The sequence below is a fragment of the Lutjanus erythropterus genome, chromosome 6 (assembly GCF_056507025.1).
Source record: "Lutjanus erythropterus isolate fLutEry1 chromosome 6, fLutEry1.hap2, whole genome shotgun sequence".
In the NCBI taxonomy this organism is placed as follows: Eukaryota; Metazoa; Chordata; class Actinopteri; order Lutjaniformes; family Lutjanidae; genus Lutjanus; species Lutjanus erythropterus.
The window spans coordinates 25173917-25189458 of record NC_139322.1 but is presented as its reverse complement, the minus strand read 5'-3'; the positions used below and the strand labels follow the sequence as shown (position 1 = coordinate 25189458).

Here is a 15542-nt window from a genome sequence, read left to right as displayed (position 1 = left end):
AAATATGTTCAGAATTTACCAGCATTTGGCTGCTGGCTGATGCTTATTTCCCATCCTGGTTAGACTGTTTTGTCTTGTTCATAGTTCTGGTTTAATTGATTAAAGAGACGATCAGAACTAAAACTAAAATAGCATGATTGATACAGAAAAAACATATTGTAGCTCATATTTGCAAAGAAACAGAGCCAGAGGTCACTGGAACTCATGTCACTGCACTTGATGACTGTGTCGGATGTCTGAGTTCTACAAGTGACTTTCTGCTGCAGAAAAGTGATAAACAGAGCAGATTTTGATATAGAGTGATACTACCTGTCTGAGAAGTACGACGAGTATTAGGGTCAGGCATAAGGGAAAAAAACAGAAGAGAAGATTTTTTTGTATTATGCATTTTTGAGGATAAATTTGAAATGCCAAATCAGAATAATATAATCGGAGAAGGAAGATTTCTTTTATTTTGCATTTTGAGAAAACTCAAAATGTCCAGAATTAAGTTGAAATACCGTTTCGACTTCATTCTCAAAATGCTAAATAATAAAAAAAAAAATGTGGCCCTAATATTTGTCACAGAGAAAAATGAATACATTAGATTTTATTTTACTACATTGCTTGTGTGGGAGATGGCGTGCACATCTTTTGTGCCTCCTTTTGTACACACAAAATATTTATAAATGAGGCCCCTCATGTGACAGAATACAAAAGCCTTTATAACACAACAGCTAAATCAAAAACAATTTCAGCCCCATAAGGGTAAGCAGAAATAATTAAAATCTCTCCCCTAACACGATCAATCATCACACTCGCTGCTTGACCAAAACTATACTTCTCTTTGCTTCAATCAGCTGCTGACTGGTCAATTCCTCCAGCGACCACAGCAGATATAACATGTAACACTGCCTAAAGTCTCAACACAGACAAAATAATACAAAACAAAACCAACCCACCCACCAAAAATAAACAATCAAAAAGAAAAGAAACTACATTTGATATTCATCCACACAATCTGTGAGTGTTTTCACTGACCGCCTCGTTGCCAAGGCTTCAACCCACAGTGAAGCACTTGAGTGCATCTCAGGTAATGGTGTGCCAGCTTGTACGAGGAGGAGTCGGGAGTAGTAAAAGGCTGGGAGAGAGCAAGGCAGAGGCAGGCAGCCATCTCCTAGTGTCTCTTCCCCTCCTCTTCCATCCCTCCCAGGTGCCCCTCCTCTCCTGAGCTCATCAGTGTCGTGTTTGTGGAGTTTGGGTTGTCATGGATCACGTGCGGGACGGGACGGGGGTGGGATGCAGAGGGGCGGAATGAGGGGGGTGGGGGGCCAAGGGTCACTGGCGCCGATCCTCCGTCTCTGACCGTGAGAACGCCATCACCACGTCCTCTGCACCTGAGAACCAACAGTAGAATAATGTAAGGTAAGTCCTCCAAATAAGTTAAAGCTTTAACTCAATTATGAAGACTGTCTGGGAGGGACAGGTGCAGGTCTGCAAAACTGGACAATCTAATTTACTGTTAACTGTTGTAGATGTTAGCAATGAGGGTTTTAAAGTTGATGTATTATAGAAGTCAAAATCTGATTTAAAATATAAACCAAACATACCGAACAGACAAATTGTAGATTTTCAAGATGATACATCAAGACATAATCTAGAAGCTAATGAAATTACGTTGATTCCAGCTGACTCACTGGTGTCACTTGTGTCTGATAAGTTCATTAGTAAGAGATTTGGACAGATGAGGTGTTCATGTCCACCACAGTTGCTTTTATGACTAACTGGAAATGGCTCATATCTTACCTTTACATCAATACTAGGTATGACCTGTAATGTGTAGTTTTGGTCTAAATATAAGACAATTAAGCAGGGTTGGAAATGAATGCTTTAAAATATGATGATCTGCCAGCCAGATCATCGGGAGCCTCTGAATAGTAAAAGGTTATTTTGTGTGGCGTGAGCTGCTATGTTCAAGGCTAGAACCTTCTTGTTTTACACTTACTGTGTGTTAAATGAATGAATTAAAACTTTAAAAAAAATAAATGAATAAACAAGCGATACGTTGGCCAGTAATGGTTCAAGCATGGATGGATCGATACCGGCTGTCCGTGACATGACTTCAAACATGGAAGCTGTAAGTTTTGCCATGTTTTGTTGTTTTACTGTTTATTTCTTAGGTTAACCTGTTGGACTATGTGCTCACATGTTAAGAAACCAGTGTGACTCCTAGCACAGGCTGAGGTGATGTTGGACTAATGCTGTGATATCGTGGAACAATCAAGAGAAACTGCGTGAACGTTAAGCCTCTTTTGAAGCCAACTAAATAACCAGAGTAGTACGTGGGATGCCAATAACCCCCCCCCCCCCTTTTTTTTGTGAAAGTTTATACTAAAACACGAGGTTCATTAGCTGCTCTATGTAAATTCACTTGATAGACATGTGCTGGAGGTATCAGAGTAGCTACATGTGAAAAGGAAATGGTCAAACTACAGGAATTCATTTGTGTAACTATGACTAACAACCAGCAGCTAGTTTGCTCAGATCATAAAGTTGCCCTATGGGCAGTGGGGTGAGATCCACCGACAACATTACACTCAGCATGACGGCACCAAATCACTTCATTGATCATAAAGGGCAACACCGTTGTTAAATAACCGCAGGGGAAATTACATCACTGTATCAGCCCTAAAAAACACTTTTTATTGACTCACTAAATGTGTCTGATAAGTTAATTAGTTGGACAGATGAGGTGTTGTCCAGCACAGAACAATCCTATTTACTACAGTGACTAACAGAAAATGTCTCATACATTTGCTTTATATTGATACTAGGTGTGACCTGTAATGGGCAGTGTCTGCTTAAATGTAAGACGAAACTAATGAACCATGAATCTTCATTTACAGAAACACACAATATACACAATCTGCGTTCAGATATTATTATATATTTGGTCTCAGGCATGTATCGTTTGAGAAGAGGACCTTTACTCAGGTATGGATTTATGGAGGTCAGCCGGCTTTTTCTGAATGGGCAAATCAGCTGTACCCAAAACAATTTGGGATATTTGTTGTGTTTTGTGCACACAAACAAGTTTAGTTTAATCACAAATTTATTTGCTTTTCTGCCTACAGGAATTCTAGACCTCTCTCAATGTTGTTCTGATCACTGGACTGTGTGGCAAGTCAACATGTTTTCAACCATCCACTTATGATCTGATCACCCAAAACGAATTTTAGGTTGAAGTGTGACACGAGCTGAGTTTTCTCCAGGTTTTTGGATCCTGTCAGTATCCTGTAAATCCTGTCAGCTGTGACTCTAAAGCCGAGAGGGAATACGCCGCCATGAAAATCCTCTTCGTGCATTCAGGTAATTTCATCTATTGCCATGTTCACCTGTTGTGGAGAGCCAGTGCCTGCCATCAGAGTACCCTGACAGGAGATACTGTAACACAAAGAGGGGCCCGCTGACGGCAGCATCCTGCTCTGTCATGATAACACTTAGATCTGAGGCTTCAGCACAGTTCAATCTCAACTCAGTGCTGTGAGGCACAAGATCATCTGTGGGTAAACAAAACTAGATTACAGCTGGTGATATTAACCTCACTAAGCTGTGGAGAAAAGAATCAATGTGCCCAAAGAAAACAGACTAAAATTATCTATACCGTAAAAGGTCTGATTTCTTTCTTCTTCTTTTGTGCTTCTTTCACTTTTACCAAGTTAATGAGGACTGTCGATAATTACAGTCTCATCTGGGTTGAGTCAACTAATGGATCCTGCCAGATACACAATGGGACTTTGTGAGCTAGCTGTTGTTTAACAAGGAATCATTCATTAGTCTGTTGCCAACTGTGATTCATCAAGTCATTTGGGCCTGCCAACACCTGCTGAGACAGTTTTTTGCTGATAAACAAATTTACATTTTTCGATAATACTTTCAGTAAGATTAGATAAAATACTGTTCTTCAATATAGGCCTCATTTTCCAGTAAGTCAAATCAGGTGAATTTGTATAGCACACTTCATATTCAGAGTGCTTCAAAATAAAAGCAAAAATACAAGGACTTGTTATAATTTGACTCAGTCTGTAGATCAGAGACTCAACTGGTGGCTATGGGCCTAATCTGGCCCCCAAAAGGATGCTATGTGGAAGCCATTTTCATGGTATGATGATGGGATGTATTGAGGTATGAAATGAGTATCTCATACCACAAAGGTTTAAATGTACTATGTGTTCTTCCCCGTTAGGATCAGTTTATGCTATAAATAAATAAATAAATAAATACATAAATAAATAAATAAAAGTGGCAGTCATAAATGCAATAAAATATAGGTGCCCAGTTGCAAACGGTTTATTCCTTTAGCAAAATATTTCCCTAAGCCGAGGAGTTTGCGTGAAGCCTTAGAGATTAAAGGTTTTCCCTTACAACATCCTAAGGAAATCCTTATGATTTCATGCAAGTCATTTTTTCCTAAACCATGAAAATTTGAGGAAAACCTTAGCCTAAGTAGTTTTATGTAACTGGACACTGATTTATCTGTCAATCCTTGCATCAACTACATTTAGGTAATTTGAAAATAAAGAATTTTAAAGAAAGATTAATCATGGGCCTTTTAATGTTTATTAATTTAATCAATCTGATAAATAACATTATTAATGTTGTTTTATTAACCAGCCACTGGCCTCCCGTTATTTTGTAAAAGGGGCCCCTGGGCAAAGGAGTTATTTTTGAAGGAGCTTCTGCCAGATGAGGAGGAGAAAGTAGTAAAATTCCCCTTGCACTATCATGCTTGCTAGCCTAGTGAACTGCATTTACTTCCTGATAATGGCAATAAATTGATTTTAGAATACATGCCAACACAAAGTACATATGGCAACATTTCTAGTGTCCTCAAACATTTGATCAAATACACATCTTTTAAAAACGAGTGGGGCAAATGACAACCAAGAACCAGAACCTGCAGTATGCACAATCATGCACTGAAATAAAACATTTGACAAGCTATGATCACAAAAATATCATTAACACCATGTTCCACACCTTCACAGAGGGCTGAGAAGAATTCCTAACGGCACCTTGAGCACGTCTGTCTGCTATGAAAGAAAAAAAAAAAACTCTCACAGCCCTCAAGTGCTTGTTAGATTTAATTATTGTAGAGATATGAAAGTAGGCCAGGGACTGAGCGCTGCTGCATGTATTTGGCACAAAGGGCGGACCCTCCTCATCAGACAGCACAGACCCTCCAAACACTGAATTTCGTGTTTCATTTGGCTATCTCTGCGGGGGAGATAATTAGCGTGTTTCTATTCAGGTCGCCGTGAGCTCTGTAAGATTGAGACTTTTGGGGGAGGGCGCCTTTTAATGTGAATTTTCAAGTTCTTCTTCCCGTGGGAGCTCACTGGCTCACCAAATGAGGCTATGGCAAAGAGGAAACCAATAGGCAAAAGCAGCACTGAGGGAGGAAACGAGAGACAGAGTGATAAAAAAAATATTGAAAGAGACATGCTGTTCGACTTCAGTTAATAACATAAATCTCATCTGCTTTGAGACAGCACGTACGGATAATAATGGTTGAACAAGAGACAATTATGTAATATCACACAATAGGGAGCTCGACCTGAACTGCACTGCTGCTGAATAGCACTGCTGTTCAGGATGATGTTTTGGCGCATGAACTTGCAATAACACCCATTTCTCACAATAAATGCCAGTCTGAATCATTTTGTGGTTGTGTGAGGGAGTTCACCCTTGTGTATTGGGCAGTTCAGAGGAAGGACGTGTCAGACACTGTGTAACTCGAGCCCAATGACCAGGAGAAATGTTCTCAAAATACTTCCAACAGAGCCAAGTGGATGGCTGGGCTATATCTGTTTTACTTGAGCACTTTGCCTGAGAGTCATTTTGGGCCTCGCCCTGCCATAAACACACATACAATACACGCACACACACACAAACAAGCTCTAGCCAACACGATGGAAACGTCAGGTCCCTCAAAGCTGTTGCCTAGCGACAGATAAAATCAGACTGCTTCAGAGGATGGCAGGCTGCTGCTGCTGCTGCCTATGAGCAGAGATTTTTTAGGCTGTTTAGCTGCAGCTCTTGCCCCTCCCTTCTCTGTACACTGATCCCCTCCTCCCTCGTCCTGACAAGGGTATGAAGAGCGACTCCGGACGGTGGATTACATAAATAACAGCAACAACAGACACAGCATCTGATTTGTCCTCCATAAACACTTTCAAAGTAAGAGAAGCCCCCTCATCCAATGCAGAAATGGTATTTCCAGGAAAAGAAGACAAAGGTAAATGTATAACTATTTCAAGAGTGTTTTTTGTTTTCAAATAGGCATTGGTGCTGCAAAAGGGATAGATTAAAGTTATTTTTTTTAATCTAACAACTTACAAAGTTAGTTATTTTTATATCTACAAGTGCTCAAGAATTTCAGTGACCAATAATGTTTGAATATCACGCCATCACAACACAACACACACATAACCAGGTAGAGACAAATATTTGGCCAATGTTAGCTAGCTAATGCTCCCTCAGATGCAGTTACACAACATGAATTGAAACAAAAAAGTGATGTAAAAGACAACTCTGCACCAGTAGAAGCCCCAAAATGTGTGGTGAAGAAATATTGAACCCTAAATACATTAAATTTGGATTTAGAACAGCATAATTATTTACTCCTTTTTTTTGTCATGATAGAGGTGGGCCTTAAGCATTCAGCATCAGCATTGTATGAACTCCCTTCGCAAGGGCATGACTGTGGTCTAATAGATATAACAGTAAAACATTTAATATATACATATATAAAAAAAGATCAGTGATTAAGTAATTACCAGTTGCCCTAGCTTCATCATCCATTTCTTCACTGGAACTAATTCATAAGCAAACAAAGTATCACTTCACACTGCTGAGAGACTAGAAATCAATATGTGGTTGAGAAAAGGTAGCCTGAAATTAACAAAAAAAAAAACAAAAAAAACATTCAGCTGAGACCTCTAATGATAAGAGAGCTGTGAAATAAACCCAAAGGGAGTTTGTTTGAAGTTGGAGGCACCATGCTACATCCCTCGACTCCCCCCTGTCTGAATAAACAGAGAAACAGCAGCCATATGATGACTCCAGTGTTACAGTGATGAAGAGCTGAGTTATTAGTCAGAGCAGCGACAGCATTTGAGGTCACAATCTGTGCAGGGTCAGCTGAGAGGATAAAGACCCCCACCCCCCCATGAAACAGACAGCAGGGGCGGGTTCAGAAGCACGACACACACAACATGGGAGTGTGTGTGGTCCAGCTCAACATGTCAGCAAACTACTACTTGTTTTCAACTCAGTTTTGAAATCACATTTTTACTTTCTTTTATTCTGTCATCACTTTTTATTTATTTAAATGATAATTCTGGGTTCACAAGAATATTTCAGGTACATTTAAGCTCAGGACTCTGCACCTCATACTGCATTCATATTGCCATTTTGGACAGCTGGTCATTCTAAAAGAAATTATGTATTTTCATATATTTCCTGGTCAATTTAAGGTTTAAAGAGAGTCTAGGAATTTAAATGAATTTGTCTAATGTCAATTTGTTTAATGAGCTGCAGCCAAATGTTTGTGATAGCATTACAAAAGATAAAAGTGGCCCAAAGTGTGTTCCATCAGTGTCTTCCATCAATTCTGTGTGTGCTGTGCAAATCTAAAAAAGTATAATTAAGTACACAACATATGCAAATGCCTGAGTCCATGGAGGCTATCACATTTCTGCAACAGTTTGTTTTTCATTCCACACGGTGATATTTCAGAGATTTAACGAGCTCTGAAATGCAGTTTAAGCAGCGCAAACTGTTTTCTGAGTCATTTTTCTCCTCTAAATGGATCCTTTAAAGAAGAATTGAATTAATTTGACATTTTATAGACCATATCCAGAAAGTAAATTAGATTATAAAGCTGTAGACTTTAAGGGGGAAGGTCCAGAAAATCAGTTTTATTTAACTTTTGGTTTCTGTTGCTCAACAGAGTAGATTTCACTGAACACTGGCTGAGTCAGCACATCCACATTGACAATCTATCTTTTAGCATTTGTCTGTACAGCCACAGATGAGATGAAGGTGAATTTAAGGAAGCCTCTGTGTTTCAGTGGGTTAGGTAGACCTGGTACTTCATGAATCTCAGTGTCTAGCTCTGATTTATGCTGCAGTGAGGAACAGGATAAAGTAAGAATCAATGCCACTCTGCCCTGGCTGAGTCTACAAACAAAGGCAGGTTCTTGTTCCATGTCACATGGCTTTCACTCTAAAAAGCAGGTTTAAACAATACATGATTAAAAAGACAAAAAGAAACAAGATCTTGTATTGATTGCACCAGGCTGCAGTAATATCTGAAACAAGAGAAGCCATAATTCTGATACTGACAGAGAGAGATTGGAATATCACACTCTGGCTGTGTAATTAGCACTCCAGCTTGCCTCCAGGCCCCCTAATGTCACCTGCTCCAATCTTCCGATGCAGTACGCTGCAGCAACACCAAAGCCCACAGGGAAGCTTGGCTTTCCTGGGACAACTAAAGTTGCTATGGCAACGCCTCCTCCTCTATCCTCTTTTGTTGAGGCCCTCAGACGTCCTTCTGGGAGGAGGAGTAAACTTTCTTCATCAAATCAGACAGACAGGATAACAAGTCTTGAGACTGCTGGCTTTATGTGTGGGTCTGACAAACTGTATTGTTTAAAGTGACATGATGTCAGTTATAGAAAGCCGTGAATAATATGAGAATTAAAGGGAGAAGAACAACAGCCTGATTGTAAAGACAAAACTTCATACTCTCTATATTATGCTGTAAATACTGTGCCACAGAAAGCTTTCTGTACCACAATGGGAATTTACACTGAAACCTAAAACCAAGGCACCATCTTAATGAGCTCACACTTCATTTCCAATCATAATAACAACATTTACACATGGCATGCAAAGTCCTGCTCACCCACTGTCTTCCATTCCTCTGTGCCACCAAATTTCACCTACATCAAGGTGTATATATATATATATATATATATATATATATATATATATATATATATATGTATATATATGTGTATGTATGTAGTCTTAATTCCAAAGTCTTTGGCAGAGAATTCCTCTTTGGCCTGATTAAAATTGCAAAACAAAAATCTGCATTTGCATGTATGGTAATCAGCCAATTAAAACTATCTGAAATGCAAATTCAGTGACCCATAGACTTAAAAGAAATGTGAATGGCAGCCCCTGAGTTGGTTTTCTCTTGTTTCTTGTTGAGTAACCAGATTTGGCGAAAGATTCTGGGTTTCCAATCAGCCTGATCAGATGTGATGTAAACATTTCAGGATAAATCAGACTGGAACATCAACAAGTTTGTTGATGGTATATGCTATGATATATGCTAATCTGACAATAGCAATGATACTGGTGACATTAGCTCTCACACCAACACCTCTATTTAACATTTCCTGAATACAGCCTGGCCTTGACTTCAAATAATCAATACCCAAGTGCGTCTCCAACACTACGTCATCATGCTCTCGGCGCCCTCTAAGCGTGCTACAACTCAATCAATGAGGCCATGTCTGATATGTGACACTACTGCTCTACGCTGAGACTCCTTGAGGACACTAGTATCAGAGCCACCTGCATCAGCATGGTCAAACCATCCTCTGTTTCAAACTGCTGTGGTTGGAGAGTGGCTGAAAAATCTCTGTGGTTGGAGCCATCTGACCTCTGATAGTGACTCCAGCACTAATAGCCTCAATGCTTTTCCAATTTAACAAAATCCAAATAATGCAAGTTTGTATAAGGGGTGACAAAAGATTGTAGAAACCTTTCAAGTAGCAGACTAAATTGTATTACTTGAGAAGGTGGAAGTGGTGAGTCATCCACTCTAAATTATTACTCTTAAAACAGCTAGCTGAGCAGCAAAGATAGAAAACTGTGTGCTTTTTATTACAACTATCACCAAGCCAGTATTGCACTATTTCCATCTGTGCAGGAGAAGAGGTCAGCTTTTGAATAATGCTGCAGAAAAAAAGCTTTGTCAATTAGCAGCAGAAATAAAGATGGACTTAATGTCTATAACTCAAACTAGATATTTTTCAAAAGCAAATTTTAATTTGGTTCATACCGTAAGACATTATGCTTTAAATTGTCTGGCTCACAATTGGAAAATATAACTTCAGCTAACAAGTAAAGAAAAAAAAAAAAACAACTAAAGCTACCATCTCAGTGTCTGCTGCAGAGATTGACCAGACCAGGAAGAGGCAAGAGGGTATGTGGGCAGGCACATTAATGATATAAGATCACACACACAGACAAACAATCTTTGTTTGGAAAACTACTGGCTTGTCACAGAAGGCTTCTGTCTGACTGCAGTACTGTGAGATGGACAGAGCAAAACCTTATTTACCTCCACACCTATGTCCAGTACAATTACCACAAGGAAATTCAATCAACTACAAGTGAATTTAGAGTGTATCAGGTCCAATACTGGGCAAAATCACTAAATCATATATCAGGAAAATAAGTATAATCAGATATGACTCATTAACCTAGACTATCACATAGATGCTAAACTAAATTTTGAGCAACAAAGAGAGATGTTTCACAAGTAACATAGATGAGCAGAATATGTCCCATAAACAGCAGCTAGAATGTGAGGGAGACCTGTCAGCAGTGCTGTTGTTATGTCAGCTCTGTGAAACTATTTTAAGCTCAAGGAAGAAAAAAGCAAAACAGCTGAGTGCAATTTATCTATGTTGTTGATGTGGAAAAGTTTAAATAAAAAGAAGCGACAGTATTGCATAACAGAGTCATGTTGCGGGCTGGGTATTTATTCCTTTATGGAAGTAGAATATTTGTTTCACAGTTTGAGTGTGATATTTTTTAGATGACTAAGTTAAGCAAACTGCATTCATGCAAATCAGGGCCGTACAGTATAGTGAAACAATTATATTGCGATTATTGTGACACATATTGAGATTGCAATACGATTTATGTTTTGGGGAAATTATCTTTTTTGCATCTGAATTTTCATTTTCAGTGGGGAAAAAAAACTATTAAAAACACGATGACATGACATTTGTTTTGGTCTGTACTAAGCAAATATGTTTTCTTACATCTGGAAAATGAAATTTGTAGGCCAGGGCATCTCTGCAGCACAGTATAAAATATAATGCTAATGATTATAATGCTGTTTTGAAACAAATTTACCTTTATCAAAAAACTGTGGATTCTGCAATTTGGATATTGCACTCAGCCATATTGCGAATTGGATAATATTCTGATTAAATTTAATCACACAATTACCTACCTATCTACATACATACACACACACATATGTATATATGTATATATATGGATATATATATATATGTATGATACAATATGTATCATAGCCTCAACAATGGTGGCAATTGCTTCATGTGTGAAGCATGAATGTGATTAAAAACTTTGATAACTACTGAGTACATAGAAATACAAAAAATCACTTTGTAATATTTCACACAGCAAGTAATTTGTTATTTGAAATCTGCACGTCAATAAAATCATCTTTTAAAGAGCCACAATGATTGTGCAAGCTGCTAGGCAATAAGATGTTTCCTTTCATCCTATTACCATGTCTAAATGAGATCAAATAGACTTCCCACTTTATGTAACTGAACCTCTTCACACCACCTCAAAGGATCCCCGAATGTGCTGATACCTACAAACTGCTGTCCTTCAGCACAGCGTTTAAAAGTGATTAACTCTCATCTATCTCCACGATGCCTAATCACAGTACTTTAGATAAGATGCAGACCACAAATTATTTATTGGCACACCAAGGAGGAGGTGGAAGGCTGCCAAATGACACTAAATGTGTCTGTGATGTATAATGCATACTTGGAGCACCTTCCACCAGTCAGATTCGTCCATAATTAATGAGACTCTTCTTAGCAGTATTGACACAGCACAGACATGGAGTCCTGTATCCAATAAAGGGCATGCAGAAAGAGAGCGAGTGTTTGCTGCTGCACAAACTGACAGCTAGTCTGTAGTTGTTTAAACAGACAGAAAACATCCCTCATAAATTAATGACCAAAAATCAGTGCTGATGTCACTTTTGGTGCTGTGCTTTTTAAGATGTGATCCTTCCTCTCTGATGCAATATTTTATGCCCTGCTGCTTGATTAAGAAAAACACTGTAATAATGTAATCTACACTGCCCATGATGCAATGACCCACATTAAATTTTCAATGATGCATCCTTTATTGCAGAATGAGGCAGAATTTATGACAACGCAGTTTAATAGCCCGCAGGTTAAAACAAAGATATTAAAAAAACATCAGATGAGGACAAAAAGACAAAGTCACTGCATCTTTTACTTGCCTCCTTAATACCCTGTATAATAAGAAACCTAATCCTTCTCCAGCACAGAAAACCACAGATCTATCAATTCTAACAACACTGATTGTTTCCTTGCAGAGGAAGGACACAGACAAGGATACATAACACTTCTCTGTAAGTAAAGTGTCGCAGGCAATTTTCCCTGACTTATAGCTCCCCTGAGGGACCAATATTATGAGGGACAAAGCAAAACCTGGGTCCCAGCAGGTTTACCACAGGAGGACAGCAGAGCTCCTATCTGACAGCCGTGTTTGGACCAAGTCTGGAAAGCTGCTGATAAGTCGACTTACAAGAAAATCATCTGGAACAATTTGCTGCTGCTTCTTCAAGTAACTGCAGTGCCTCTCTATCTGCACCATTTTGTTTAATTTAGCTCCCTCTAGTGGTTTAAATGTGTGGAAACTGTGGAGGGAATAAAGAAAGCTCAACAACACCATCTGGTGCCATGAAAAAGCACAACCACCATATGCAAGGTCAAGCAAACCAAGTCTTAATGTAACATAACAACACATATAAAAAATCATTTGCTTTATCGTATACGTTCATCGATATTTGAGCTCAGGACTCTAGCTGTGGCACTTGTGAGAAGCAGCGCTGAAACCGGCAGTGCACTCATGCTGAGAATGAGTCACTTGTTTCCAGTCAGCCGCACTGTTTGCTGTGTGAGTAATCTCACAGTGCTGGTGGGCCGCTGAGTCGGCCTCGGTGCACAGTCAGGGAATCCGTTAGGCCTGCACGAGTAAGGACTCCGGAGGAGCAACATGTGCATGTGTGTGGAGGGATTTTCCCTTGTTTTCAGTCTAGGCAAAGTAGCACTTCTGTGACATGCAAAGATCTTGTTTGTGAGCTAATGTAAATGTGTTTCGTATTAATCCACTCCCACAAACTCCTTCATTCCTCATCCCTTCAAAAATTCAAATATTAAAATTAAATAAACTTGCAGTTACTTACTGTTACTAGTGCAGCTGCCCTGCATAGACAAAGTAAGTAACTCACGCTTGACCCCTGAAACAAATGTTTTTTTGTTTGTTTTAAATACAAACAAATGAAAAATTCCAAGTATAATAACACCGGATGGATAACTGCACTTTAACTGTGTGTGTGTGTGTGTGTGTGTGTGTGTGTGTGTGTGTGTCAGGCTTACCCTGGTCTATGTTGTGCTGTGGTAGCTGGCTCATCTGACTGTGGACCACACCTGCATAATTCCGGAGAAAAGCCTCTTCACTCGGTGTAAGCTGAAGAGAAGTAAACAAAGTGAAAACATTTTATCCCGAAGAAATAGTCAAGTAGGCTTTTATCAGCAAATTTAAATCAAAATAATTCCCCTCGAGGTAGGTTTGGGTGACATTTTGGATCCAAAATATTTTTTATTTTTATGTGAATTAGTTCAAAGAAATTGTTTATTTGGTTTTCCACCCTTGTTGTGTGTTTTGGTGCACATTTGTCTCTTCAATCACTTTAAGGTCTCAGGAGCATTTGACTGTTTTGCCCATTTAGAAAGTGAAAGAGTTGTTTGTTGATTGAACAGAGAAAACATAATTTTTCTGCAGCGTTGACAGTCACAAAGCCAAATCTGTCAGTCACTTAAAGTAGAACATCTTCAGTGTTTCAGCTCTGTGGTTTGTAGCTCTGGGAACTGTTTGTTTACTGTTTTTTAGTATAAGAATCTAATTTATAGCAAAAGAACTAAGAACATACTTTTGTTAGGAATGGACTCACATTTGACATGGACAGACAGTTGTGACTGTGTTATTCCACTTACAATTACCATATCAGAAGATATCTTAATTGAAAGATTTTTTTTTTTGCCTTAAATCTATCCTGTAAGACGTGTGATCGATCTCATTTTAGCCAACTGAGATTTCTTAAATCACAAAATGAAGCTCTTATTTATTATCTGGTTTTTATGTTTTCTACACACTGGAACCAGATTATGGGCTGAGTTTATCTGTTGTTCAAATATACCAACAAAGTTATGACTATTAGAGGTGTATCCCTCTGGCTTTTTGGTTTCTACTCCATGATCTGTGCTAAAAATAAAGACCCTGAACAGGGCTGAAATCTAACTTTTGAAAGTTGTTGCTTGGTTAGCTACTGGGCATCAGCTTTGGTTTGCCAAAACAGATATGGTTGCCATTTTTAGTCACCTTAAATTTTGTGTAATTAAGATACTAAGCAGCTATAAATCAGTTTAATAATGAAAATGAGACATAGTACAATGTTTAAAAGCTTTATTACCGTAACTTAACAAAATTATTAGCAGTTTGTGTTTCATTTATCTGGTTCTTTGTCACTTAAATCAATTTGCACATTTGTTTGTTATGGTGACGAGCTAGAACCTTTTCATCCTGCGGTTAAACAACTTAATTTGCTTTACCATTGCTTTCAAAACAGATGCCTATGCGAACGCTAGCCAACACAAAAATGCACGTGTAGCATTGTCTAGTTCTAACAGCAATATTTAAAGATCATTAATGCAGCAAATATTCTTTATTTTGGGGTGCACATATTACAACTATATTTTTGTAAGTGGCTGCCAGTGATGGCAACTAAAACTGTCCAGCCCTGCTGAAAATACAGGCATTTTTCATATTTAAATATGCTTGTTAGCTTTAAAAAATTATGTGAAGGAGGACAGGTTTGCATAATATACTTGTTTCTGTAAACTTGTTATCATTTAGCATGCAGTCAGTTTTTTTGTTCTCCAGAGGCTGCAAATGAGCTCATCTCTGCTCAATTCCTTCACACTGTCAAAAGGCATTTACTGCCTGAGCTGAACAGAAAACACATCTCTGCTCTGCCTGATGGAGACATACATAATCAGGTGGATATGTTTGCTGAGTGATGTTTGATTTGAAAACAAGTGTATCCCCTCCAGAAATTACAAAAATGTTTAATTTCAGACTGCTACAAAGTGACCACCAGGGAATTGATATTGATGGCCTCCAACAAAAGTAAGAATACAATAAATTTTAATTTCACTTTGAGCATTCTGACATCTTCAACATGAAATCTGTTGATCTAATAACCATTCTGTGCATGTTTTTCATGCCAGGTCTATAACGTTTCTCCTGCTTCTGCTTGTGAACCCATCTTACCAATGAAACATACATTTTGACATGTTAATGATGTTTCCTGGTCTTGATGGCCATGTTGT

The 15542-nt window shown here is 38.6% G+C and overlaps 1 protein-coding gene across 2 annotated transcripts in view; it reads right to left on the bottom strand.

Moving 5' to 3' along the window:
- Positions 1 to 439: 439 nt before the first annotated feature.
- Positions 440 to 15542, bottom strand: part of ctnnbip1 (catenin, beta interacting protein 1) — a 28203-nt gene continuing 13100 nt past the window's right edge. For both annotated transcript variants that reach the window (XM_084721342.1, XM_084721343.1), the window contains 2 exons: positions 13530 to 13620; positions 440 to 1376 (listed from right to left, as the gene is read on the bottom strand). In XM_084721342.1, coding sequence (XP_084577468.1) covers positions 1318 to 1376; positions 13530 to 13620 — 150 coding nt within the window. In that variant the 3' untranslated portion in view covers positions 440 to 1317. The remainder of the gene's footprint in view (positions 1377 to 13529; positions 13621 to 15542) is intronic.